The sequence below is a fragment of the Miniopterus schreibersii genome, assembly GCF_964146895.1.
Source record: "Miniopterus schreibersii genome assembly, chromosome: 13".
Lineage (NCBI taxonomy): Eukaryota > Metazoa > Chordata > Mammalia > Chiroptera > Miniopteridae > Miniopterus > Miniopterus schreibersii.
Window position 1 is genome coordinate 38,058,633 of NC_138113.1, and position 27,903 is coordinate 38,086,535.

Here is a 27,903-nt window from a genome sequence, read left to right on the forward strand (position 1 = left end):
CATCTGTTCTCCATTCCTATGGTTTTGCTTTTTCCAAAATGTCATATAAATGGAATGTAGCCTTTGGAGTCTGATTATTTTATTCAGCAGAATGTATTTGAACTTCATCCACGTTATTGCTTGTATACATATTTCTCTCCTTTTTATTGCTAAGTAGTATTCCATTGCATGGATGTAACCATTCATCAATTGAAAGACTTTGGGGTTGATTCTAGTTTTTGAAAATTATGGATAAGCTGCTATAAATATGTGCTCACAGGTGTGAACAGAATGTCTCATTTCTCATGGGTAAATTCTGAGTAGTGGGACTGCTGGGTCATATGTTTAACTTTGTAGGAAACTGCCAAGTTGTTTTCCAAAGTAACTGTCCTATTTTGTGCTCCCACCAGCCATGGATGACAGTTACAGCTGTTTCTCATTCTTACAGTTCTTGAAATTGTTAGTTTGCCTTTAAACTTCATTTTAATTATTCTAAAATGTTTGCAGTAGTATCTCACTGTTGTTTTACTTATTGTTTTCCTAATGACTAATGACATTTTCACTTGGTGAAGTATCTGTTCAAATATTTTGCCCGTATTTGAAATTGGTTTGTTTTCTTATTGTTGAGTTTTGAGAATTCTTTATATATTCTGGATGTGATTCCCTTGTCACACTTGTGATTTGAAAATGTTTTCTCCCAATCTGTGGCTTGCTTTTCATTCTCTTCGTGACTTTCATAGAGCAAAGCCCTTTCTATTTTGATGAAGTCCAACGTCACATTTTCCTTTTATAGATTGCACTTTTGATGTCAAGAGTTGTTTTTGATGATCCCGGCCCAGGGTAGACCGTAGATATCAAATATGTTTCCTAAATGTTAAAGACTCTTTGATCCTGTCATTCAGCTTCTGCCTGCAATGGTTTGTAAACGTTTTCTTTCATTTTTCTGCTGCAGCACTGCCCATGTGAACACACCCACACACTTCAGCGGTACAAACACAGATTTCCTGTGTCACTGTGAACCCTCAGCCCTCCCTTCCCAGGCCTCCTCCCAAAGATCACAAAAGTCACATTTTCCAAAGTGTGTGTTTTCTTTTTTTAACATGCAGGAGAAAGTGCAGGAGGATTGGATAGTCAATGCTACTTTTATAGCTGAACGCTCTCAGTCCTCTTTAGCAAAATTATGCAAGCAGGAAAGGCATTCTGGAAGCCCGTCTCCTCAACAATACACTCGTGTAGCAAAACTGATGCTGTGTACCAGCAGAACTTAATGTTCGAGTCAATGAACTGGCTGCGTTTCTATGTGTATTTTGAAACAAAGTCCCATATATTAAAAGGAAGAGATGATTTTAGGGGCTGCTCTTAAGTCTGGGTACAGCCTCCTCCCACTTCTCTTAGGTCTGATTTGAAGTCAGCTGTATCATAGTAGATGCATTAAAAAAATGCCAGGAAAGAAGAGAGAGGGGAAGGGTGGAGTCGAAGGAAGAAAAATAAGATTCATTCTTGAGCACACGAAGTAAATTCCTTCTTCCATTTATTTAATTTCACGTTAAAATATTACTAATTCTTTCCTAAATGTGCCTCATGACAGTTTATTTTAAGGCATGTAAATTATTCTGTTGGATGAATCTCTATTCAGTGCACATATGGAATTTAGTGAAATTATCCCCTTAGAACAAAACCCAACACAAACATTGCAGTTACTTTTCACCTGGAAAAGTCTCTTGTGCTATAAGATGTGCCAGGTCAGAGGTACTCGAAAATGGGAGTGAATCCTGGGTGTCACGGTGTCAGTCACAAAGCCACCCGTTCGTGGTTCCCCTTCTTCCACCTCCTGTCCGTCCAGCTGTGCTTCATGCTTCTGCAGCTTCTGTGCCAGAGCTTCAGTGTTTAGCGGCCTTCAGTGACCACTGGCTGAAAGCAAACACATGGATAAAGGAAAAAGAAAGGCCCTTAGAGTGTCGGCCCGGGGACCGAAGGGCTCGGGTTTGATTCTGGTTAAGGGGCATGTACCTCGCGTTGGTTGCAGGCACGATCCCCGCGCGGGAGGCAACCGGTCGATGTGTCTCTCACATCGCTGTTTCTCTCTCTCTGTCTCTGTTTCCCTTCCCCTCTCTCTGAAAGCAATGGAAAAAATATCCTCGGGTAAGGATTGAAAACAAAAAAGAAGAATGACTTTCTTCTAGTTCTTCTAGGGGCAACAAGAGAGTGGTGTGAAGGCTGTGAGAACTGTCAGGGAGTGGTCGCCACAGAAAGGCACCTTCGGGCAGGCCTGCGTCTCACCAAGAAAGCCCGGATCAGACAGAGGCGCTTGGGATGCTCACAGATGCGTGCAGACGAAATCCTAATGTTTTTGTGAGAACCTTGGGTGATAAAAGGGAAACCCCCTAAACCAATTTCCCCCCCAGACAGCTGATAAAGTTTGACAGCACAGAAGAGGAGGCAGGATGTCCGTGGCAGGCTCACAGGGGAAGGTCTGCGTTCTGCAGGCCTCACCCGAGTGCTGTGAAACGGCCTGAGATGAACAGAAACGCCGGTGGAGGACATGATTTTATGACACAGTAAATTCTCAATAATTTCCCACAAGTCAGCAGTTCTAAACAAGACATTGACATTGATTTTTTTTTTTTCCATTTATGTGTCATAAATTTTAGAATCATTTTTTTTGTCAAACCATACACATTTTAACAGCGTTGCAAAATGTCACAGCAATGGAAATTTTCATATATTCCACTACTCTCAATTATATGACATAGGAGAAATGTCAGAAATGTTTTGCTGTGTCATTTTTTGTTTCTTTGAAGTGTTTCACCTGCACATAATTTCCCCTTGCGCTGCTAAGATACCAAACACTTGGCCGATTCCTAAGAACTTACGATTCTTCTTATTTTCAGTAGTTGAATTTTCAGGTCATAGTCTCTCAATTCCCTCCTACTGGTTAGAGCTAGAGATTCTTTACCACCTAAGAAAGTATTCTTCTATTCTTGATAATTAATTTTCTAATATAAAACAATGTTGAACTTTATCAGATATAAGTTCACAATCTTTTGAAAATGTATGGCCTTTAGTACTTTTACCTATTGATGCCACATCATTTACTATTTTTCCTAATATTAAAGTATCCTTGCAGCCCTGGAGTATCCTAGACACTTGGGGTGTACACGAGTAACAAAACGGGCAAGTCTCAAATTTCATGTAGTATATGGTCTATTTAAAACGATCTTTATAAAATGACTTAGGAATTATTCCTCATTTTCCTACGCAGACTGTTCAGCACCTCACTGCTTCCATTATGGGTTTCTTTTGTGTGCGTGGCAGCTAAATATATATAGTTCCTGTCTTTCTTATTATTACTTTATTGAGGTATAATTTATATGCCATAAATTATTTTATGGTATGTGTACAATTCAATAGTTTTTAGTAAATTCATAACATTATACAGCAATGCCGGCCGGGCGTGGCTTAGAGATTGAGCATTGACCTGGGATCCAGGCCATCGGGGTTTGATTCCCGGTCAGGGCACATGCCCAGGTTGCGGGCTCAATCAATGACTCTCTCATCATTGATGTTTCTGTCTCTCTCTCTCCCTCTCCTTCCCTCTTTCTGAAATCAATAAAGATATATATTTTTTAAAAAATAACATTATACAACAATCAGTACAATGCAGTTTTCAAGCACACTGACCCTGCCCATTTCCAGTCAATCCCTGCTCTCACCCTTAGCCCCAGGCAACCTCTGATCTGCTTTCTGTCTCGAGGGGATTGCCATTTGTGGGTATTTTTTATACGTGGGCTCATAACACGCTGTCTTTTGCCTTCATCTTCTTTCACGTAGCATGTTTTTGAGGTTCATCATGCTGTGGCCGTGTCCGCCCTTCATTCCTTTTTATTTTTAGGCAGTGTTGCGCGGCCTAGCTATCTGTCGTTGTGCTTGCCCACCCACCAGTTGCTGGAGTCTGGACTGTTCATTACGTTTGACCTCTGTGAGTCCCGCTGCGGGGGACATCAGCATAGACGTCACGCGGACCCGTGTCTCACTTCTCACGGATAGGTTCCTGGATGCGGGATTGCTGGGTGGAGCGGTCAGCTTTTACATGGAACGTTTAAGAAGCGTCCAGTTTAGGGAGAGTAGCTCCCTCTCTGCTCAGGGAGCTTCTTTTTTCTTTTTGGGATAGCCCCAGGTTAATTGGAAATGTCCCCCCACCTCATAGGTACAGCCAGTCACTCGGTGTGGGAGCCAGGAGGACAGGGCCACCTCTGTCTCTGGCTGGACTCTCAGCACCTGGGGTAAGCTGGCAGTCACCTGACCCCGCCAAGCCCCTGTTCTGTGAGCTCTTCCAGAAGTGGCTCTTGGGATCTCCATCTGTCCCCCGACTTCAGCACCGATGCTCCTTTCTAGATGTTGGTGCAGATTCTTTCTGGAACATTCCACCCCCCGCCTCTGGGGCAGCTGTTCCCAGTATACACTGAATTGTAAGTTGGTCAGCCTGCCACCTGAGATCTTCCCAGCAAATAGCACACAGACAGCATCCTTCTGTACTTTTACTTTTATTTCCCCTTTTCTTTCATTATCCTGATGTAATTCTTTGGTTATTTCCATGGAAATTTGGAAGTGGAACTGTTACACATTGAGGTGAAACCGTGTGGAGCTCCAGGTGGCTCTGCCTCCCTAGGCATCCTCAGAGCAACCCCCGCGTGCTCCCTCTGGCATCCCCACCATCCCTCCTTCTTAGCCCCCAAGACAAGGCCAACATGTCCATGGTCCTGTTTCCTTGGCCCCGAAGAATGTGGTCAGGCTCTATGGTTTCTGTGATGTCTTGGTTGACAGCTCCAAGCTATACTAGTCTTTTCCTTCCCTGAGCACTTTCTCTTATATTTTCTTTCCCAAATAATGAACCCTACATTTCTGTTGCCCCTTCTCTACTCGTATACTCTGCATACATTATAGAACAAGTAGAAACTGTTAGTATGCAGAGAGTAGAAGAATCAGGGGGCTGAGAGGGCCTTAGCAAGCATCTTCTTCAACAACCTCATTTTATATCTGTAGAAACTAAGCTCTGCAGAAGTTATTCTTGTTAATGACAATAATAATAGTAATAAGCAAATCTGTACCCACTTTACATTTCATAAAATATATTGTATCCAATATATTGTATACACTATATTGACGCTTATATATTGTATCCTGCTGGCGCCCTGTCCCATCAGGCACAGAAGGGTGATTTGCCCAAGGTGACAGAGCCAGCTCTCGAAATGTTCTATTTCAAAACTTTTGGAATTTGCTTTGGTTTAGATTCTGCAAAATCTTCCTAACATTGGGATAGATTCCTCTCAGTGATGTCCTCTTTCCTGACTCACTTTAAGTCAAAATGTTTAGATAGGGAGACTCAGACTTCAGGTCATTAAAGAGAAAACTGACATAAAGCTTTTACAAGTAACTATTTTTAAAAAATGACAGCAAATAGAAGATGGAAAAATTAGCCATAATCTCACATCTCTGGAAAATAACCAGTCCGGTGTGAATCTTGCCCTTGTGCTGTTCTGTGCCACACCGCATATGTATCTACACTTTTCCGACGCTGTAATATTTGTGTATATGTGTATATTTTTAATAAAATGAAGTCACCCTGTATATACTATTTTGGAAGAAGCACTTCTAAATCTTACTCATAAATTCAATGTGTTCCTATGTCACTGTAAGCCAATGAAGAGTCATTTTTAAGGGTACACAGTATTTTACTTTATGGGTATAGCATACTTCATTTGACTGACTCCGTGTTATTGGACATTTAGTTGTTTACATTTTTTTACACAATGGTACTGCAGTAAATACCCTTGTAAATAAATTTAATATGCATGTATTATTGCCTTAACTAAATTGCTAGGAGACTTTCTTGTTAAAAGGGCATGGATGTGTTTGTAATTTTGATATATAAAGTCTGGTTTAGAGTTGGAGAAGTATACCCAGAAGATGATGGATCTGTAATATTTGAGACCTAAGATCTTATGCCAGAATAAATCAGCCATACAGCCTGTTGACCTGTCGGTTATAGTGGCTTTTGTCTTTCTACCTCTCACCCTGTGTTATTACTGAGACTGCTCAGGGGATCTTCTTTAGCCTCATATGAAAATTCATAAACACTCTAACCAAGAACTTATCAAATCATCTTGTTTAATTAAAGTCACCTAGAGTATGTCTTTTGCCAAATCTGTTTTTTAAAATCAATTAAATGAATGCATCTCTAGGGGTGTATGCTCTTGGTATAGAACTGGAGTCCTGCATGAGCTGGCAAATTAAACTTGACATGTGGCACCTAAAGAAGGGTTAGTATACAAAGCAGTTAGCTGAAAGATATTTTATAGGTCAATCAAAAAATTTAGAGTTGAAAATGCATTCAAGATGATTTATTTCCATCCTTTCATTTTACAAATGAGGAAATAAAGGCTCAGAAAGACCAAGAGAATTCCTCATCTGGCTTGTGTCTGAGCAAGAACTTGAACCTGAGTCTCTTGATGCCCGATCAGATACACCTTTCAAGGCACCATACTACCTGCCTCTACCACTGGGCCAGGGCAGCTGTCATCAAGTGCTGCAATGGTGGGTTGTGGGCTATCACCTCCTCCAATTTTGTCATTGCAAACACTGATAATCAGTCACTCCATTCTCCCAGTGAGCCCGTATGGGCCCCAGATGTCCCAGACATTGTTCCCAGTCAAAAGGAAATGTCATGGGAGACAAATCCTCTTTGCCTTCCTTGTAACTGCTATTTTTCAAGGTGGGGCTGTCCACTCCTCCTTTCCCTACCCCGAGGAATCTCTCTCTCTCTCTCTCTCTCTCACACACACACACACACACACACACACACACACACACACACACATCAACACCACTGTTTGAAGAAAAGTTGACTTTACAGGAAATACTATCCATAACTGGAAACATCAGGAGTTCCTCGGTTCTTCCCCTTCATTAACTGATAAAATGACAGTGGAGGGGGAATGGAGGGGCAGGATCTGTCCCGGAGCGAATGTGTACGTGTGTGGAACAGCATCTGCACAGTATCATTTCACTGTGTTCAGAGGAGTCACTAACAGGTCTGGAAATGCAAGCCTGGGAAAACAGGCAAGTTGAAGTTCAGGGCGATAGCTGATGTGTGAAAAAAAAGCCTAGTAGAATCTTGAAAAAGAGTGTTTTTATTATACACATATTTCAAACCACAATACAGAGAATAAGTGTAACGAACCCTCATGTATATCTATTTCTGAAATTCAACATTATCAAGGTTTTGTCACATTTGCTTTATCTATCACTTTCTTTTCCATTTTTTAACTTTTCTTTGCTGAGATATTTTGAAGTAAATCCCAGCCACTATGTAAATTTATTCTATGAAGAAGTATGCATCCTTAAAAATACGAAAATTTTATTTCTTTAACTGTTATTGGTGGAGAGAGTTCCACGTATTCACTGGTTGCTAGCATGAGTGGGCTTCTTTTGATATCCTGAGAAAAGGAATCTTCTGAGATTCCTATGGCAGGATGAGATATTGTGGGAAACGTTATTTCTGTGGAATCAAATCCCTAAGTTTTCAAGTTCCCAGTTCCCTCAGCCCCACCGTAGAAGAAGCCCCATTTTGCTTTCAGAAGAACTAAAATCAAAGCCAGTGTCCAGAGTCTCCGTTCCATGTTAAGGCGTAGTCCAACCCAGCATCAGGCTAGCTTAATTGGAGTTTCCGGCTGCAGTTTCATCAGTCTGTTGCAGGTGGGGTCCACAGGGCCACATGGCTATGGAGGTGACACAGGCAAATGCAAGGAAGCAGGAACAAAACCAAAGTAACCAGGGAGCCAAGAGTCACAAGAGAGCTCCTTTGTTTGGGGGATTATGTAGTCCCAAGTTTTTGTGCATTTGCAGTGGCCATGCCTACTCTAGCCAATCTATGGCTTCCCAGGTGACTGACAAGCAAGTACCTTCCCTATGTTATCCCAACTCACTGCCCATGTGCCCATCTTCCCCTTTGTCCAGTCTCTTCCCCCAGTAACCTGCAGGGAATGGGTTGGCGGTTCCCTGGGGAGTGTGAAATTGCAGTTTCCTGGTAAAGCTGCCCAAATCACATGCTTAAATACCTGGCCTTCTCTTTGCTCCTTTCTTATTATTAATAACTAGTTAATTATAATGGTATCATAACCACATTGCCTGATCACACTTAACACAACTAATTAATAATTTATTGGTATCATCTATCCTCTACCCATAATCTAATTACCTCAATATTTAATAGAATCTTTTTTATCAGATTGTAGAATAAGAGAATCATATTATGAAGCATGACAGGCCCATCCCATTGAAAAAATTATTCCTGGTTCACGCTCTTAATAGAATTACAAGGTTAAAGATCACTATTTCTGAAAACCAGTGAAAACCCTAGGAGTGATGTCTGTAGGAAGAGTAATGGCTTGTAGCCTCGTCAAGGCCAAGGGCTTGATCATGGGTGCAGTCCCCTGTGCATTGCCCTACCTAGATTGCTGCTGTGAAATACTGGGGCCACAGAATTCATCTGAGGGTATAAAATACAAATACTTTAAGTATTCTTTAAGTATGAATGTTAGTGCCTAAGATAAACCTCTGACCTAGAACAAATGACTAGCTTTGACAATGGAAAGGTCAATGCTTCAAATGCCCTCTTGCTTTAGCACACCACATTACCACAGAGACAGCACCCTGGAGTCCTCTGTGATGCCACATCCTTCCGTAGTTGGATGCTGGGAAGGCAGCTGGCTCAATCCACAGTTAAACAGCCACATCGTCTACCAGTTGCCAAATCTCCACTTCACCTTGTGCTGAGGAATAGGCAGACCCAGCAGTGTTCAGGAGGAAGCAGTCACAATTCTGTAAGCTTCTTGTTATTATGCTTGGCTTCCTGTTATGCAAAGATAGGCAGAGGGGGCCAGTGAAGTGTTGCAACTGAGAGACACACACCCACAAGAAGCAACCGTGCTGGAAATTCCTGAGAAACACACAAGCTCCGAACTGTGCCCACTAGAGGGGTGGCCCTGGAAGGCACCCTAGGTTGATTGAATTTGCAAGGGTGCAGAAGACCTTGCAAACCTAAGAAGAAACGGAAAGCCAATTCTTTCTCTCTCCCTTCCTTCCTTTCTCTACCCCCACCTTCTCTCTCTCTCTCCTTCATATTGCTACTGAGACCACACTTTTACCTCTTCCTGCAAAAGACATAGCTATGTATACTAAGTCCCTTTCCAAAGCAGAATTTGCTCTTTGAGGTTGAAATATTTGTCAAACAATGAAGGACATTTCTACTAGCTAGAGAACATAGGAACATTAAACCTGCTTAATTCCTGTGAATGGAAGCAAGCAGCCAAGGAACAACTTTCAAATCTTTCTTTCAAATCTTTCCCCTGAGAGTCCCGGGGAAGCCTGTGTGGTTGACTTGCCGGTGCACAGAGCAAGCCCTCTGCTGTCCTCAGTCACACACAGCTTGTTGCCTTTGGCAGGGGGTAAAATTTTTCCTACCAAAATTAAAAATGAAACTTAGAATTAACAAAAAATCCAGGACAGTAATCACAGGATAAACTTATCCTAAAGTCAAAATGCCAGGTTTTGAAAGTGCAAAGACGTTAAAAGTTCCCTGCCCTCCTGAATGATGGGTAAATTAACACGGAGGGTAGTTTGTCCTGGAGAGGGGGAAAATGGCATAAAGAAAGCCAGACTGGAGGTTCTGAAGTTAAACGACCTAGTTTTCTCCTGTGCGGCCCATCTTCCCAGTGCGGTAACTGGACGGAGTGAGCTTCTGTATGTGAGTGGCGTGTGGGGGACGCCGAGTGTGGGGATTGTGTGTGTGTGTGCGTGTGTGTGTGTGCGTGTGCGTGCGTGCACAGGGTGTAGGCAAGGGCGTAGGAATCCCTGTTTATCAGGGAGGCAGTGATGACCGACGAGTCCCCTCGCAGCTCCCTCCTCGGCTGGGGCGGGGCGCTGGCTGCGAGTGCTGGGCCCACCTCGGGTTAGTTCCACATCCCACCCTCCCACGCCTCGGCCACATTGGGCTTCAGTCAGAATCCTTCGATTTCTTTAAATGAGCTCAGGCAGAGAGCTGGTGAGACATCGCGGGTCCGCCTAACATGTCCACTTTCCTGTTGGGGTGTCAGCACAGCCTCTGCGATGCACTTGAGGTTTCAGCGCTGTTGTGTCACTGTTTTTTTCAAGGCCTGCTGAGCATATGTTGGATGAAAAAAATAGCACAAAGTTTTTTACATATAATATTAAGGCAAAATGGGTGGAGGCTGAGGCAGGTGCCTCAGGTGATGGATTAAGAAGTGGCTTTGTTCCTTCCCCAGAGGACAAAGGGTGCCGTCTCTCCTTCACCTCACTCCTACTGTCTAACCCTGTGAATGAGCACAAAGGGCACATACCTGGGCTGCAGGTTCACTCCCCGCCCCAGTAGGGCCCCTGTGAGAGGCAACCAGTCCATATGTCTCTCTCACATCAATGTTTCTCTCTCTCCTCCCCTCTTCCTCCCTTCCACACTCTCTGAAAAGCAATGGAAAAAAATATCCTCATGTGAGGATTAACAAAAAAAACAAAAAAGTCCCAAGGGAAATAGTAACTTTTTCTGACTTGTATCTAAGCTTGTCTCCATAGCCTAGTGTTAAAAATGCTTCCCTCTGTGCTTCCCTCTTTGGTTTCAGAACATCTATTGTTACATCTATTGTTACCTTTCAGATCTGAGATTTTCATGGCACTCACATTGTCTGGCTTTCCCTTGCACCTCCCCCCGCAAACCTCTTTCTTAATTCACAGGCTTTACTGTCAAAACCAGAACTCTGGGGAAGTCTAAAGCGCTCCGTGCAACCTCACATTTCATCATGACCAGAACTGGACTCCCTACCTGTTCAGGCCCACCTTGTTCTCTGGCTTCCTTCCCAGCTTCCATGAACAGGTCTCCCGGGTCTCTGAGCTGCTCGGAGGCAGGGCTGTGCCTGGTTGGTCTTATATCCCTGAACCTGGCACGGATCCTGGTCCATGCCAAGTGCTTAGCCAATGTGCGTCCAATGAGTGGTCAGAGAAAGCTACCTTACCTGAGCCGCTCAACCCCTACATCTCACAAAAGCCTTTGCCTCCCGGTCCTCCTTGTTCAGCCAGTTGCTGAGGTCGGGTGGTCGGCCTCACTGCTGCTGCTCCCGTTCTTTCCTTTCCCACTGCCAACACCCCACTTCAGGCCTCTGGAGTTGCACCTGGAATATTGTACAGTGTCCAGCTAGTCTTCCCTTTTTCCGTTTCTTCCTCTCTCCCTTCTTCATCCTGTCTCTCTTTCATCTCTTCTTTCTTTTCTCTCATTTAACATAAAATCAAGTCCGACCTATAATAATAGTGCTAATAATAATAGCTTAATGTAGAACAGCTATGTTTTTAAAAGCAGACATTGGCTGGAGCCCATCCACTTATCATTACTAATCCTTACAGATTAGCCACACATTGTTATCACAGTTTCACAGAGGAGGAAACGAACCCTCAGAGGTAGAACATGACTCCCCGAGGCCGCGTATGTAAAAGCCGGTGCCCTCTTTCGCCTGCCGTCTGTCTGTCAGGAGCTGTGTTAGGTGCTGGGGACACAGGATGAGCAAGGCCAAGCATCAAGGCAGAACCCCTGTCGTCTTAGAGTGTGGTGGGGAAGGAAGACTGTAAGAAAAAAGGCCGGGCAGGAAGATAAGTGTTTTGATGGACATTTGATCCCAGTTAAGAAGGAACAGAGCCCAGGGAGTAACTGAGTCTGGCTGGGCTGAGAAATCTTCCATAGGAGGTGTGGCCTAGAAGGAAATCTTGAAGGATGAAGGAGAGCTTTCCAAGGGGTCAAATTAGGGGCGGATGGGCCTGGATGGGGAGAATATTCCAGAAAGGGAATGGCATACTGTCATGGATGAAGTTCAGGATGGGTATGGAGAAAGCAGGGAATGCAGAAGGAAAACCACAGAGGACTCTGAACCTCATGGCAGGGAGCTCAGCTTTTTAAGACAAAGATGTTGGAGGGTCATCAGAGGCTTCTACAGGCTCCTGCAGGCAATTGGATGGATGAGTCTGCAGCTCAGGAGAGGGTTTGTGGGGAGACGCCAATCGATTCTACTCCCTTTTCACATTTACTTAAATGTGGTTCCCAGACTAAGGCACTGCTCATAGTAAACGTTCATCCAGCTTTGGATGAACTATTCCCATCTCACCCACAATTTCAGAGCTATCTAAAATAGAATCTAAATTGAGGCAAAGTTGAGAGCAGAACAAAGAAATATCTCAAAAGTAAGCCTTAGAAGATGTGATTGATTGTTTTTAGGGTTAGAGGTCAGAAGACGGGAAGATAAAGAAAGGAAGTGATAGCGCTTCCCAAGCTGACCTCTCTGTCTATACTTCCTTAATTGTCTCTTGCTCCAACTTGAGGCAAAAACAACTAACTTCTGCAGAACCACATTCCTGGGAATGTGCTCTTCTTCTATTTCTCTTCCTTCCTTTCTGGTGCTCTTGCTCGCCTGCACGTTAAAATTTAGCCTATGACTTGTCTATATTTTATCATGGGCCTCCCTTGCTGAGGTACATGAGATGGCTCCCTATTATCTCCTGTTAGATCGAGCTTGAACTGCTCACTCTGCCACTTGAAGCTACTTTTTCTCTGGGCCCTCCAGCTTGATTTCTCTATTTGATGAAATGCTGCCCAACCTTTGTGGCCTATTTTGTCCTGTGTTTAGTAACGATAACACTCAGATACTGGGAAGTGCTGACCAACAGAACTTTCTCTGATGATGGATCGCTCTCTATCTGTGTTGTCTACCACTCTAGCCATGAGCGACGTGGGGCTACTGAGCACTTGAAATGTGACTGGTGTGACCAAGGAACTGAATTTAATTTTTTAAATTCATTTTCATGTACATAGCCACTCACAGCAAGTGGCTACTGTATTGGACAGCACAATGCTAGGGGCTGTTCTTTCTCTCTCTACTAGAGGAAGGGTGAATTTCTGACTTCATGAGGCCTTCATTTACCCCCTGTCCAGAGTGTTCTGTAAACACCGAGCAACTGTCTTTGAACTTCCCACCTTGCCTCCCTGGTCTGCCTGCAGCCCCCTCTCCAGCCCACAGCCTGGTTCAGAAATCCTTCCCCAAAAGCTGGGAGCGTGCAGTCAGTGTGCAATGACTGGATCACAAACGGAGCTTATCACAGTTATTATTTTCATTATGAGAAATAGCTCCATAAATAGTAACAGATTTCTTTGTTTACTTTATTTGGGAACAAGTCACACCCACAAAGAGAGACTGTTTACAGGAACTAATAAGGAAGGTTAGTCAAAATCAAGTCACACTCAAGGCCAAACAGGCTTTCGTCCTTGATGTGTCCATCACCTCATGATAGGCCTAGCTGATGAGCAACACTGATGGCTGAGGTGGCTGATGGCCTTGACATAGGACAGAAAGTTCCCCGGCTTAGTCATTAGTTCCCTGGAGCCCCAGCTGCCATCTCCCCCGTGTCTGGGCCTAATTTTAGCAGTGCAGATGTTTTCACTGAGCCATCCACACTCTAACTTGTAACACAGTGACCACAGTCCTACCACTTATGCTGGGGATTGTCACAGGCACTCAGGAAACACGGGGTGGATGTATGGGCAGACCGCATCATAGCTAGAATAGAAAAGATGGTGAGTCAAAGGTCTTGACAATGTGCGGGCAGACAGGTGGTCGCCTACTTGTCACAAGGGCATCTAGACCCCTCTTGGCTGGGCCTAAGAACATCAGATCCCCTCCCACTCCTGCCTTTACCAGGCCATTCTGCAATGTACAGACTCATCTAGAGGGAGGTTTTGGTTTTGAGGTGTTTGTTTTTGTCATTGTTGTGTTTGCCACAACAGAGCATAACACATTTCTCAGGGTTAACTGTAGAATAATATCCCAGCAACTGAGTTCTTTGCTGAGTTAATTCTCTTCAATCTACCGTGTCTTTTTGGCTCCTGCTCCCCCCATCCCACTTCTTCAGTGCTGTTGGAGACCTTTAGTTTCTCCTGTCTCCTGTAGTGGTTCTAACAATTTCTGTGGATCCCTGGGTATAGTCCCTGAAGCCTGAGTCCTCATAGTAACCAGGTGGCACCTGTCTGTTTTCCAATTCCCTTGAGCTGTCTCCATATGGTGATATGATCACCCAGAGCCAAGTGAAGACTCCACATTATGCCCCTCCTGGGAGGGGTCACTCCCTACCAAGTCTAATGTTGCTTCAGCTGCATGGTGACAAAAGTGATACTGGGCTGGGTCACACTGAGGCTACTGAGGTGGGGAGAATCTCCCAGCATCTGCTACAATGCCTCACTCTTCCATTGTGTATGTGCGATCCACTTTTCATCTCTCCCTACTATTTGCCCTCTTTCTAGGACAGATATTAGTCTTTGCAAGTTACAGTCTCAGATATAGAGAGACACAGAACTGTATGCAGTTCTTCAAGTTCCTTCCTCCCCATTGAATTCCTGCTGAAACCCTCCTATGGTTCCTTCAGATCACTTATACAGCCTAAGAGTAAGTAATCAGCCCCATGTCTGTCCTGTGGGTTACAGATGAAAGATCTGGAAGATAGCAGTTCACTAAGGAGCAAGATCTGAGAAGAATTTTAACTGGGGTTCCAGGACACACAGATGTAAAGCAAATCCTTTGTAACCATGCTGCCAAATTGTCATCAAAATGTCAAATTTCTTTTTACTACAGTTGAGTATATGCACTTTTATGTTAATGTCTGTCCCATAGGTGGTTGTTGAATCAAATACATATGGTCCCTTGTGTACAACATAGTAAAACCTCTCCAGTCCCTGGTGGGAGGTAAGGGGGGTCTGCAAGCTGGCACCTGGGAATGAAGGAATGAGATAAGGTGACAGATTCCTTGTGAGGGTTAAGGTTGCCCAGTGAGGGCAGAGTCCTCATCAGACAGAACTATGGGATTGAAAGACGACACATGTAAACAGGGTGATTACTACAGATACAATTAGAGCCAGTGGGAGAAAAATTCTCTAACACCATACACAATTTTGGTATTTGAAAGTATGCCATGAACATAAATAAAGGTTGAAAACCATAGGCCTAGAATGAGATAGAAAGAAAGGAATCAAAAGCAATGGGAAAAGTTGTCAATTCAATGCACTAGAAATAGGAATGAAGGAAGGGAGAAAGCTTGATGATGGAGCGACATTTTGAAATGAAGAGGGAAGTCTGGGGAGCTCTCAAAGCTGATCTCCACCCTCGAGTAGGAAGCAAAGTCACCTGTTGGTAAAAAAGACTAACATTGCTATCTTAGACCAGGGACTGTGCTAAGTGGTTTACATACATAAGCTTGTTTAATCTCCACAACTCCATAGAGTAGGGACTAGAATTATCCTAGTTTAACCAGAAAGGCATGGAGAAGCTGCGTGATGGACTCAGGGCGAAAGGGCTGGGAAAGGAAGAGCTGGTGTCTGACCAGGTGAGAGGCACGCGGGGAGAGTGGAGTGGCTTAGGTCAGTTGTGGATGTTCTGGAAACCGAGCAGAGCTGAATACGGGCATCGTAAGATGGTGACTTTCTCCAGCAAGCGGAGGAATGCAGGCACTGGGGACTGGCGAGTGTGGCGCACAGTTCAAGGTCGGGGAGACGAGGCGCTCCAGCGTGGTTTCAAGGGCACTGTCGAACTGTCTGGGAAAGGAGGAAGCTGAGGCTCAGCGGACAGGTTGAAATGGGGCCACGGACAGGGTGATCCCTCTCTGTGGCGGAAAGAAAGGACAGAGTTGTTCTGGATGGGAGTCACTGTGAAGATAAGCAGTGGACACCTGGCCCTGGTCCAATGACAGGCAGAGCTCTTGTGTAAAAACAAAAGCCAACAATACGATGCAGTGGGTTGGGGGGGGAGAGGGGGTGTCTGGATTCAAATTCTGCCTCTGTGTTCTGCTGGCAGATCCATTTTCCTTTCAAACGCTTGTGTGCTGTCAGTCACATAGGAGGGACAACCTGACCGAACAGGGAGCAGGAAAGCAGCTACAGGAGCCCTTGGTCCAGTAGAAAAGTAGAAAAGTCTGTAAACACTCTCAGTGGGCACGGGACAGAACGGCGCTCGGTGGCACTGGTCAGGAAAATCCGGGAGGTGCCAGCTTCCTGCATGCCAGCTGTGTGGACAGGGCCGGGTTTGGGGCGTCCGGGTTTGGGGGTGGGCTGGGGAAGGGCTCTGTTTGGCAGTGAGGCCGGAGGGGCGCACGGGCCCCTCCCGGGTGGAGGACGGCCGGCAGCCTCGGGGCCTCTGCAGCTGCGTGGGACTCACCCCGCACCCTCAGAGCAGGCACCGTCCCCTCCTCTCTTGTCAGATACCGACTCCCACGCAGGAAAAAGGAAGCACCTTTTGTCAGATGCTGCGGCCACTTCCTCTTCAGAAGGCTCCAGCCAGCCTTTCGCTTTGCAGAATGAGGGGGCCGACCCCAGCTGCCGGGCGGCGACCTTCCAGGGCTCGCAGCGGCCCGGGCGGCAGGCGGCCCTCTGGGCCCCGGGGGGTTTTCTCTGATCCAGATCTGGCCCCCTGAGCGGGATCCGGCTGGGGCCCGGCCGCCCCTGGCCCCTCCGGGTTCCTGCCTCGCCTCTCCGCCCACTCTTGGCACTTTGCTTCATGTCCCTCAGTCAGTCTGCCTGTCTGCTCCTCTCCATAGCTCGGTCGAGGAGCGTGATGACCGGCGAGCAGATGGCAGCCTTCCACCTGTCGTCCGCCCCCAACCCGCTGGAAAGGCCCATCAAGATGGGCTGGCTGAAGAAGCAGAGGTCCATCGTGAAAAACTGGCAGCAGAGGTACTTCGTGCTGAGGGCGCAGCAGCTCTACTACTACAAAGACGAAGAGGACACCAAGCCGCAGGTACCAGCCAGGCTGTCTGTCCCCGTCACCAAGGCCCTTTCCCCGGGCTCGCAGAGGGAGGGAGGGCACCCACCTAGATCCCTGCAAGCCCACAGGGGCCTTCTTACTCGGACTAGACACACATTTATCTGAGAGGAGGCCACCCGCTCCTTTTCACTATTTTCTAGATGCATAACCTGAATCACAAAGATGGCAGGGTGATCTTCCCCCGGGAAGCCCCAGGGTGAGCACTGGGGACCTTCCTAAACACAGCTCTCAGTCAAGGCTGGCAACCTGGTCTCGGGAATGCTGCGTATGAGGGCGCAGAAAGGGTGGATTTGGGTTAGGAAAATTGATTTGGGGCTTTTGTGTATTTGTTTGTTCGATCGATATTTATTGAGCATCTGTTATGTGCTAGACACTGTTCTGGGTACCTGAAATAAACCAGTGAGTAAACTAGGTAAAATTCTCTGCCATGTAGAGCTTAGAAGATAAGGGGAAAGGTAGAAAATAAACAAAATAAATAACAAAATTTATGAAATTTATGTAGTTGTGTTAGATAGTCACTAGTTCTGTGAGGGAAAAATAGAATGGGTTAAGGGGAGTTAGGCCTCTGGGGGAAGTGTTATCGTTTAAAAAAGGGTAGTCAGAAGGATCTTTTGATCATTTGAGCAAAGACTAAGGAGGAGAAACAAGTAGTCAGGCAGATCTCTGGGGGAAGAGACTTCAGGCAGAGGCAATAACCAGTGCAAAGGCCCTGAGGTGGATGGAGCCTGTCTGACATGTGGGAAACAGCAAGGAGGTCAATGTGGGATCAGCAGAGCGAAGTATTGAGAGAATCCGAGGGGATGAGGTGAGAGAGGTGGGGGTGTGTGTGAAGGATTCGGACACAGATTGCAAAGGACATTGTATGCCATAGTATGGACTTCAATGTTTACACTGGGGATGTTGGGGAGAAAAGGGACATTCTTTGACTTATGTTGTAAAAAGATGGCCCTGGATACAGTGTTCAAAATAGATTCAAAGCCAGAGGAAGGAGGCGCAAGGTGAGAGGTTATGATGTTGAGAATCTCAGTGGGAGTTGTGGGCTGGAGGAAAATGATCTGACTCCTGATATACTTTGAAAACATAGCAAACAGGATTTCCTGATGTAGTGAATGGGCTAGAGAGGGCTTTGATCCTAAATCTTGGGCCTAAACCTGTTTCCCCTGCATTACTGATTCCTCGTGGCCATCATGGTGCATGAGAGTGAAAGGGGATGTTTTAAAAATTACCCTTGGGCCCCAGTTATAAACTCCATGTCTTGGGGCAACCAGGACAACTGGTCACCCTATCTAGAGCTCATGTCTCTGGAGGTGGAAGAGTGGGCTCGGCCAGAAAGAACTTATTAGAGAAGACAGACTCTAGAACCCTCTGGGGAAGAAAATGCCCCAAGAAGGGCGAAGATATTGGGAGTGCATAGCAGGGTACCGTAAAGAAAGGAGATGATCATTTTGGTAGAGGACAGTTATCTTAAGGGCAGACTTAAGGATCCACGGTGCATCCCCAGCGCCTGGTTAGCAAAGTCCTCCGCTGAGGGCTGAGTGTCTGTCACTGCAGAGGCTACAGAAGGGCCAGAGACCACACCACAGACTGAGTTCCTGCTCAGTGTCCTGTGCATGGAGACCAGACTTCCTTCACTTTATGAACAGCCCAGTTCTATCAGAGCGAAGTAATCACAGGCCCAGATGGTGACTGGTGCCCTGATAGCTGATGCTGGAAGTCTTCCCATCAGCAGAGAGCCAGGGAGACGGCAGCCGCGTGCGGGCCTCCGGAGTCAGCGGGAAGGACAGCCCGGTGGGGGTTAGTCCGTGAGGTGCGGAGGGTGAGAGGCACGTTATCGCCAAGCCTGTGTTCTTTTCCTGGCTCTACTACCATCTGACCGTGTCATTATTTAATTTGCCTGGACCCCTCTTTTTGTTTTTTTCTCTGGTAAAATTAGTCAATCACACCAGGCCTGCATTTGTCACAGGATCAAATGATATGAAACTTGTAAGAAAATGCTGTTTCGTAAAAGTATAAACTGAAATCAAAAGGTGAAATAAATTATCCAAGGTCCTAGCTTCTCTCCCTTATTTCTGGAGAAGGAAACCCAAAGGTCTCCCAGAATGACATTAGCCTGAGATAATTAGATAAAGCTGCTTCTAAGATGACAAGTAGGGTTTATTTTGTAGGAAACTTCTTAATATAACACATCGGGTGAGTAGGTCGAGATCAATAAGTCAAGTGAGAAAAACCACACAACCTCTGAATCGATGGCTGAAAAAAGTATTGGGTAAAATCAAATACTCATTCAGATATAAAAAGTTTTTTTAAAGTCTTTAGGAATAAAATGAATTTCTTAGAAAGAATATTTTACTTTATGTGGATATGTGTATTTTGATTACAAAAGCTATATGTGTACATGGTGGAAAATTTATAAGATGTGGAAAAGCACAGAGTAGGAAATAAAAATTATCCCATCAACAAAAATAGCCACCCAAACCCTCACTTCTTCAAGTTTCTTCTATATATATACACTTAGAAACTTGTCTATTCTAAAAGCAAAATTAGTATAATAATATTCTTTAATTAAAAGATTAACAATATGTTGTGAATATTTTCCAATGTATAAATATTCTTCTACAATGTAATTCTTAATGGTGGTGAAATAATCTATTGTATGGACATTTTATAATTCATTTAACTAATTTTCTACTGGAAATTAGTTGAGAAGTTGAGCTGATGTTTCTATATTATTATTACAAACAAGAATTAAAAGGATATCCTTGTAGACTTTTCATATATCCATGGTCGTTTCATTAAGATAAAGAAAAATCTATTCAAAATAGAGTGTTTTTATTATGCTATCATTTAACATTGTTCTGGGATTCACAGACATTGCAAATATCTAAGATAAAATGAAAGTTACAGACATGAGCTAAATTCTTTGGAAAAAGTAAAGGTATAGCACCATTCATGATTCTGTATGGATTAAAGACTTAAATGTAAAAAATGAGTTAATAAAAACCCTAAAAGAAAATGTAGTTATCCTCATAATCTTTGGGAGGCAAGTGTTTTATAAGCATAACAACAAAGGCAGGGCCAGGAAAACAAATTTAATTGCATAAATTAAAATGTCTGTACCTTAAGAACCAACATAATAAAGTGAAAAGACAAATAATAAACAGGAAAAATTGTTTATAGCAAACATATAGCAAACAAATAGTCTTAATATTTAAAGTATAAGCCTATAAGAAACAGCTCAATAAAAAAACGAGCAAATGACCCAAATGGGTAATTTCCCCAAAAATGTAATAGCCAAAAAGCATATAAAATAAGTTCAATCTTAGTAATAATTAAAAACATGCAATGTAAGCCAATGAGATACCACTGTTGCTTTATCAAATTGGCAGATTTTCTACTCATTTCAGTATCGTAGGGAACAGAAATTCTCATGCACAGCTGGTGGAAATGAAAATCCATACGACCTTTCTGGAGGGGAATATGACTTTTAAAAATGCAAACCCATAATATAATTTTTTTTTTGGGGGGGGAAGGCCATTTAAAACAAATGGTGATGTGTATATTAATCTCATTCTTGAGGGGAAAAAAAATTCTGAATCTATTTATGGGAAAAGTCTTGGGAAGAAATACACAGAAGTGTCAACTGTGGTTATTCTCTAAATACGAGAGTTACACATAATTTTTATCTTCCTCTTTTAGGTTTACTTTCTAATATTTCTGACAAAAATGTAAATTCACTGTAAATTTAAAAATAACACATGCACACTGACCCCTAAAAACTCAGAAATGGGAGATACCCCTAAAATCTAAGAGCAGTCAGATGAAAAGACCTTCAAATGTACTGATGATGTGTCTGTAAGTTGGTGCAATCTTTATACAGAGCAATTTGGCCAGATTTCCAAGAGCCAAAACAATCTCACCCCCAATCATTCTGGTTTTAAGAACCTATCCAAGAGAAATAATATATTCAGTGCTATTGATAGTGAGAAACATTGGACCTAATGTCCAACAAAGTAGAACGATTACATTAGTTATGGATCGCTAAGGATGGACTCTTGTGTATCCACTTTTAGGAACCTCTACGCTTGACAAAAGGCAGCCTGTGCATGTTTTTCTTTAAGTTCTCAGAAAAGTCTGTCTAGCTCTCACAGCATAAAGCATGTAACTCTATGACCTAATTTTATATAACTCATTCCAAAAGGTTTCTTGTCAGGGAAGTTGTTTAAAACAGAATCTCAGCAATTTGCCCTCAAGTTTCGGCTACAATGATAGTTTTCCATAATTCTGGCCTAGTTGTCCCATGGCATCGTTTCCTGCTTTCTGTGAAGTTGCCCAGGTGTCTGTCTATCAGTGGTGCGCCGGTAAATGTCCTGGTGGGGGGCAGAACATTCGGATGCAGTATTTGCCAGTTTCTGTGGTGTAAATACTCCGACCATGGCTGATTCAAGCTACTAACATGACGTCACTGACACAGAGTTGAGAAGAGATGCGCAGTAGCACAACATTATACAGAATTTCTACCACACAGATTAAGTCTGACTAACCACAGGAAGAAAAATCACGGTTCAATATAGGAAATAATTAGAAAGCGATGAATTCTTAGTATAATTCCCTTTATTTTTAGTAGAAAATATTTCATTGTAAGTTTCTGTAATTCAGCTTTTAGTAATGGCTGTGTTTCACAGTTGGTTCACAGAGTTCCTGAAAATGCAACACTTTTAAGCCAACGTAAGTGGGTTCTGGCAAACCACTAACATACCTCTCTCCCCAGCATCATTGCTATAGGGTTTGCGGCCTCTGGTATAAACTTCTCCTTCCTTCCATCTCTGTACAGAGTTTACCCCAATCAGCTTGCCAAGTAGGCAAAAGCAGCCGTGAGTAACTTAGGTCCTTCCTTTTCCTGGACAATACTTAACTTCCCCAGCACTGTTCCCACCCCACCCCCACCCCACTAATGTCTTTTTCACTATTTTCTACTCTTCCTCTCTTGTTCAAGGCTGTCCTGCTCAATATGAGGAAACGGCTTGCAATTCTTCCTTTGTGTCTTGGTGTGATTTAGTTTAACTCTGATCATTACTTCTTCCAGCGAGTAAGTGGGACCTGTAAGTACAGCCTTACTTGTAATCCCGGAATCCCACTGACCAAGGTTTAAATGACAGCTCTCCTGTTAACTAGCTTTGTGATCTTGGATCGGCTAACTAACCTCTCGGAGCCGTACTTTCTCATCTCGCCAATGAGGAGAATATCAGCCACCCCTCACAGAGCTCTTCTGAAGATGAGATGTGATATATTCAGGGCATTTCGCAAAGAGCCTGTCACCCAGTAATTGCTCAGTAAATGGTATTTATATATTTGTTATTTTATTTTTACTGCTTTTGGACGACATGATTTGGGGTATCAGTAGTTTAGAGAGGCACTTGGGAGAGGCAGGTACCCCTGTTTTTCCCTTCCTACCAGGCAGTGCTCCCTTCTATCTAAAAACGACGTGGCTTTTATTTTGGTGCCGTACCTCACCCAAAGCGGCCCAGCAGCACAACCTCAGGGGCATTTTCTTCTGTGGCCATTGCTATTTCAAGATGGTGAGGATCATGTAGGTGGAGGTTATTTTTAAGTAATAAACTTAGAGAAATGTAAAAAAAATGCAGAATTCCCTTTTACAGACAACTTTCCCCCCTCTTCTCCTCCCTCTTCCTCCGTTTCTTCTTCCTTTTCATCTACTTTCTCATTTAATCTTAGACATTTTAATTTCTAGACACTCAAAACCCATTTATTCTTTCAGGCTCCTGAGCCAACCTGAGAGTTCCTTCAGACTTGCCTTCACAGCTTCCCCGTTGCCTGTCCTCGTCGCCCACACGTGGTTCTGGAATAAAGACACGCACGTCTACTCAGCTCAGAGTCAGGCATGCTGCCCCCCACAGCAAGTGAGGTGTAAATTATGAGCTGTGAACTCTAAGACATATTCACTGTGTCCCTTTGTGCGGTCATTTAGACTTTCAAAGTGTTGGTTTCCTCACTGCAGAGTAGAAGTGGCACATCTTGCTGTGCTCTTGATGGGAGCCATTGTGAGGATCTGATGAGACAGGCATGTGACAGTGCACTGCGAATGGTAAAGCGTCGAGCATACACACGGTGGAAGTGACTTGTTTCCTAATAACATATTTGTATATAAGTGGCTTTGAACTCGCTTCTAGATGAATTACTGTTCTGCCACTTACTAGCTCTGAGACACTGGGCAAATGACAGAACCTTTCTGATCCTCAGTTTTCTGCCTTATAAATGGACCTAATCATACCCTGCTTGGAGGATTGCTGGAAGGACTACATGAATAATATATTCAAGGTGCTTAGCAAGGGGGCAGACTCCATCTCTTTGGATGGCTGCCTGTGGTTCAGTCCTCAGCGCCCCCTCCTGCAGCCCACCAAGGAGTGGGGTCCACCCAGTTTCAGCATTGCCTTCACAAAGTTCTGGTGTCTGGTTTGGCCAGGAAGTTGGGTCCTTGGAAAAGGGGGAAGAAGCAAGTGTTGGTGATGATGCCTCTTCAGCTCATTCTCCTGTCAGGACCTTGTCCTAGCTTGCCCTCAGATGGTTACCACTTAATTTGACTGAGGCCTGAGCAGCAGAAGGACCCCATTCAAAGGTAGTTTTCCATGTTCTTCTGCATCCCATCAGTATTCTGTCTTCCAACTTATTGTCAGCTAACAGGTGATAAAATTGCCGCTCATCTTAAAGACCTGACTTTTTAATCTTTCAGGGTTGTATGTATCTACCAGGAAGTACAGTCAAGGAGATTGCCACAAACCCAGAAGAAGCGGGGAAGTTTGTCTTTGAAGTCATTCCAGGTAAGCGACAAAAGGTGGGATAGAGGCGTATTACAGAATACATATCCAATGTGTCTGTCAACAACTAACCAACCGACCCAATAAGAATGCATAGCAGTTCTGTATATAGTCAGTGAACCTATACTAGTTCAATAATTAGCAAGTGAACTAAGTGGGTGCGTATTCAGTTCAACTCTGAACACATTTCATGAGCATAGGCTTGGAGCCAGGTGTTCCACTAGGCACTGGGACTCTGCTCACTAAAAGAAGTTCAGTCTAGGAGGTGAGTGGGACATTAAAATTAATGGTTAAACTTGAAACTGAACCATGTGAAATTGCCATTTTGGTAGATGGAAAGTGGTCGACAGGAATCTCCTGTGGTTCAGTGTGACCTAACAAGAAATGAGAGCTCCGACTTACTGAGCACTTAGCATGTGCCAGGCGCAGTAACTCACCTATTGAACACTGGAAGGTGCTTTTCCCAGTCAGGAGTCACTTTACCTTTCTCGAATGCATTTGGGACAGGCAAAAATTTAGGACAAGCTTTCCTCTCCCTACTTACCTCTAGCAGAAAAACTGTCTGTTCTCCCACCCAAAGGGAATCACCAGGGATAAGGAGGTTATTCCTTCTGTTGCATATGTTGCCTTGAATTCTCATACCATCTTATTCTATGTTATTCACTTATTCAACAAATTTACTGAGCACCTGCTATGAGCCAGGCACAAAATAGCCTGCATACAGCCTACGTGGGAGGAGACTGGCAAAAACAAAACAAAATAAAACACAAATAAGTGAGTAAATTGTATAGTTTTTGTGATGGAAAAAAATTAAGCAAAGAAAGAGGAAGTGCTGGTTGAGGTGGGGATGGCAGTGGTTTATTTGTCATTTTAAATAAAGTAGGCAGAGTAGGCATCATTGAGAAGATGACCTTTGAGGAGCGATCTGAAGGAGCTCAAGGAGTGAATCAAGTGCATGCACATCTGAAGGAAGGGCATTCTAGGAAGGGCAACAGTCAGTGCAAAGTCTCTGAGCCTACTTCACATGTTCAGGAAACATCAAAGAAACCAATGTGGTTACAGTGGAATGATGACAGGAAAGAAGAGCAGGAGATTCAGTCAGAGTTGAGCACAGATTTCACAGGCACTTGCAGGCAATTGTAAAAAGTTTGGTTTTTATGCTATAAGAATTGGGAAATTTTGAACAAAGAAGTGGCATGATCTGACTTATGTTTTAAAACTCTTTTGAGTTGAGAATGAAAAGGGACAAGGGCAGAGCAGGGACACCAGTGAAGAGACCATTGCAATTATCCAAGTCAGGGATGGGAACAGTGAAGGGGTGAGAAATAATCATTTCTGGATACATTTTGAAGGTAGAGAGGACTTCATTTGTTGATGGATGGGATGTGGGGAAGAGAAGTCAAGGTTGCCTGCAAGGTTTTTACCTAAACAATGGGAAGGATGCATTTGCTGAGATTTGTGCATCTAGTAAGCTTTGAGGGGAAGATTGGGGCTTTAGTTTGGGACATATTAAGTAATTACCTAGATATTAACTATAAGGAAGCCAATGTTCACGATAATTTAGCTACTGCTGTGAGAGAGGTAAGGGTAGGATGTTAAGGGATTTAGAATAGGGACTTTAGCTTAATTTGCTATGGGGAGAGACTATATTAAGAAATGGTCCCTAAAGAAGATGACATTTGAGCTAGGTAAAAATGGATATAGGAGTTCCTTAGGCAGGGGCAGAAAAGAAGGGAGCTCATTTCTAACAAGGGAAACAGCCTAATGAGACACATGTTGAACAATCTGCCTAAGTCAGAGAAAGTATGTTCCTAAAGGCAGAGTTTCTATTCATGGGTCTTGTATTAATGTTAGTCAATTTCCCCCAAAGAGAGCCCATCCTAGCACTTCAATGTGACCAAACATTTTTTTTTTATAGGGCAACGAAAGATTTTCCAATTTCCTTTGATTTTGGTTTTTTGAACCTGTATTAATATCACTGTGCCTCACCTTCTTCACTCAGTGGGATGGCCCAGTTTTGAATCTATCTCATCATTGGTTCATCAGATCTTCTGACCAGAAGGGTGACTCCATGGAAGCTTTGGCCACTCAGAAACATCTTGAGAGTTGGATGTTTCTCAATGGGGTTGTCATGACCTAATTAAGGATCTCTCAGGAATCAGGGTAAACTGAAAAGGCATGTTCTTAACAACAGAGCAGATTGAAGTGTAGGCATAGTGGGGAAGGACACCAGATGAATTTTAGCGAAAGTCAAATTGGAGCAAGTAGAAATTCTTTTTGGAAGAAAGGAGACCAGTAGCCTTGCCCTGAGTTTGGCAACAACTTACTGGGTACCAATGAGCAGGTGCCTTTGCATTTCTGGGCTTAGGTTACATTATCTGTAGAGTGGAAGTGATACTAGAGCAAAGGGAGATTGTGATTTCTATGGAATGTTTCAGTTTCGCCTTGAGAACTTTTTACTTCCCATTCTACTTTTAGAAACACCCACATCTCAGGATGTTCCTGAATAGCCAGGGCTTCTGTGGACTGACACTTCTGGTTAGAACAGCTGATGAACCCAGTGAGAAGAGAGATTCAGGGTGAGGTCATTACAAGAGGTAAAAAAGATGAGGCTTGGTGACATTAAGATAGGGTCAAGAGACAACCAGTGGGAATTTGAAAGTCTTTTGCTTTCCTGCAAAAAAATATAGGTCTGAGCACAAATGTGGTGCTAAAACAGGCTCTCTCTCTGAGGGAAATGCCCTGACATTGAGAGAAGAATGGGCTCATGTCTACAAAGGTGCTTTGAAATTTAATAATAGTATCCTGTAATTGAAAGGGAGTTGCTATTATTTTCTTGCCCTTCCTAAGACCCATGTTTGATGCTCTCCTCCCTCCCTATTTATCTCTGTTGTCACTTTCTCTCATTCTTTCTCTTGGTCTCTTCCCCTACCCCCCAGCCCAACCCCCTATTATTTTCTCCACCCTTTTGTCCATTTGAGAAAACCAATTCAGGAAACCCTACATATATCCATTTATAATCATGAGTTTGAAACTAAAATGGTAAAGAAAGTCCTAACAAACTTCATTTGTCCGTTAAATGTGTATTGAGAACCTACCATTTGCAATGTCTTATGCAAGCAGGGGAGCAGTAATCTTGAAAAGGAAGCTTCGATTTCATGAGAAAGGCACACACACGTTTATTTCCCTCCCCCCTGAGTTGCTGTTCCTTTCCCCACCCCCACAACTGTGTTCAAGGGTAGCTTAGGAAAGTATCTATGCTTGGCATGATGAATTGCAGTTTTCGCACTGTATGAGCCAGTCCTGTCTCCTCTAATACTGAAACCGCCCCATGAGCTCCCTCTTCCTTTTTGGTAGCAAATGGCTTCTGTCCTCCACAGGAGCAACTCTCAGCCCAAGTCATCCCTATTGCAAACCACTGTGGTCAATGGTTTGTCCATAGAATTAGAGCTTCAGCAAAAACAATAAGGGTGCTCAGATATTCGGTGCCACTGAGGATAAGTAGATCATCTTTTGGGGTTGTTTGACTTGCTGTTTAATTGAACCAAGGAAGCCACTCAGGTTCAGCTTCTCTTTGCTTCCGCCTGCTCCAGCCCCTTACCACTCTACGACCTTCATTAGTGTTACTTCTTTCTCTAGCCTCATGGGACCAGTGTCGCACTGGACAGGACTCCTACGTCCTCATGGCCAGCTCCCAGGCGGAGATGGAGGAGTGGGTTAAATTCCTTAGGAGAGTCGCTGGCACACCCTCTGGAGGTAAGGACCACAGCATTCTTTTCTGGACAGGTGTCTGTACCATCTCAGGGATGGGAAGGAAGTAGCTCTAGACATGATCTTTCCTTGAACAGTGTTCAAAGAAGACCAGAGGACAACTCTGAGGCCATGCTCATTGCCAAGCCTCTAGCTCCCCTCCCCAGGTGATCTCAGCCGCTGTCTGGAGTCCACTGGTGAACCCAGGATCTGGGGCAGGGAGGCAGTTCTGTGGCCTGTGACCTGCCCAATGGGGGCTACAAGAAAAGAAGTGACTTGGATGGGACGGCCAAAATCAAGAGTGCCTGTCTTAGTCATCCTGAACAGTGGCAACCTATTACGTTTAAAAAAAAGAGTAGCATAGTTTCATTAACCATTTCCCAAGTCCCAAACACAATAGTTTTTACGGTACTAATCAGTCTGAG

At 44.0% G+C, this 27,903-nt stretch overlaps 1 protein-coding gene across 2 annotated transcripts in view; it reads left to right on the forward strand.

Annotated features, from left to right (window-relative positions):
- Positions 1 to 27,903, forward strand: part of ARHGAP25 (Rho GTPase activating protein 25) — a 73,296-nt gene that overhangs the window by 18,821 nt on the left and 26,572 nt on the right. For both annotated transcript variants that reach the window (XM_081156917.1, XM_081156916.1), the window contains exons 2-4: positions 16,669 to 16,868; positions 23,644 to 23,731; positions 27,368 to 27,484. In XM_081156917.1, the coding sequence (XP_081013043.1) occupies positions 16,669 to 16,868; positions 23,644 to 23,731; positions 27,368 to 27,484 (405 nt within the window). The remainder of the gene's footprint in view (positions 1 to 16,668; positions 16,869 to 23,643; positions 23,732 to 27,367; positions 27,485 to 27,903) is intronic.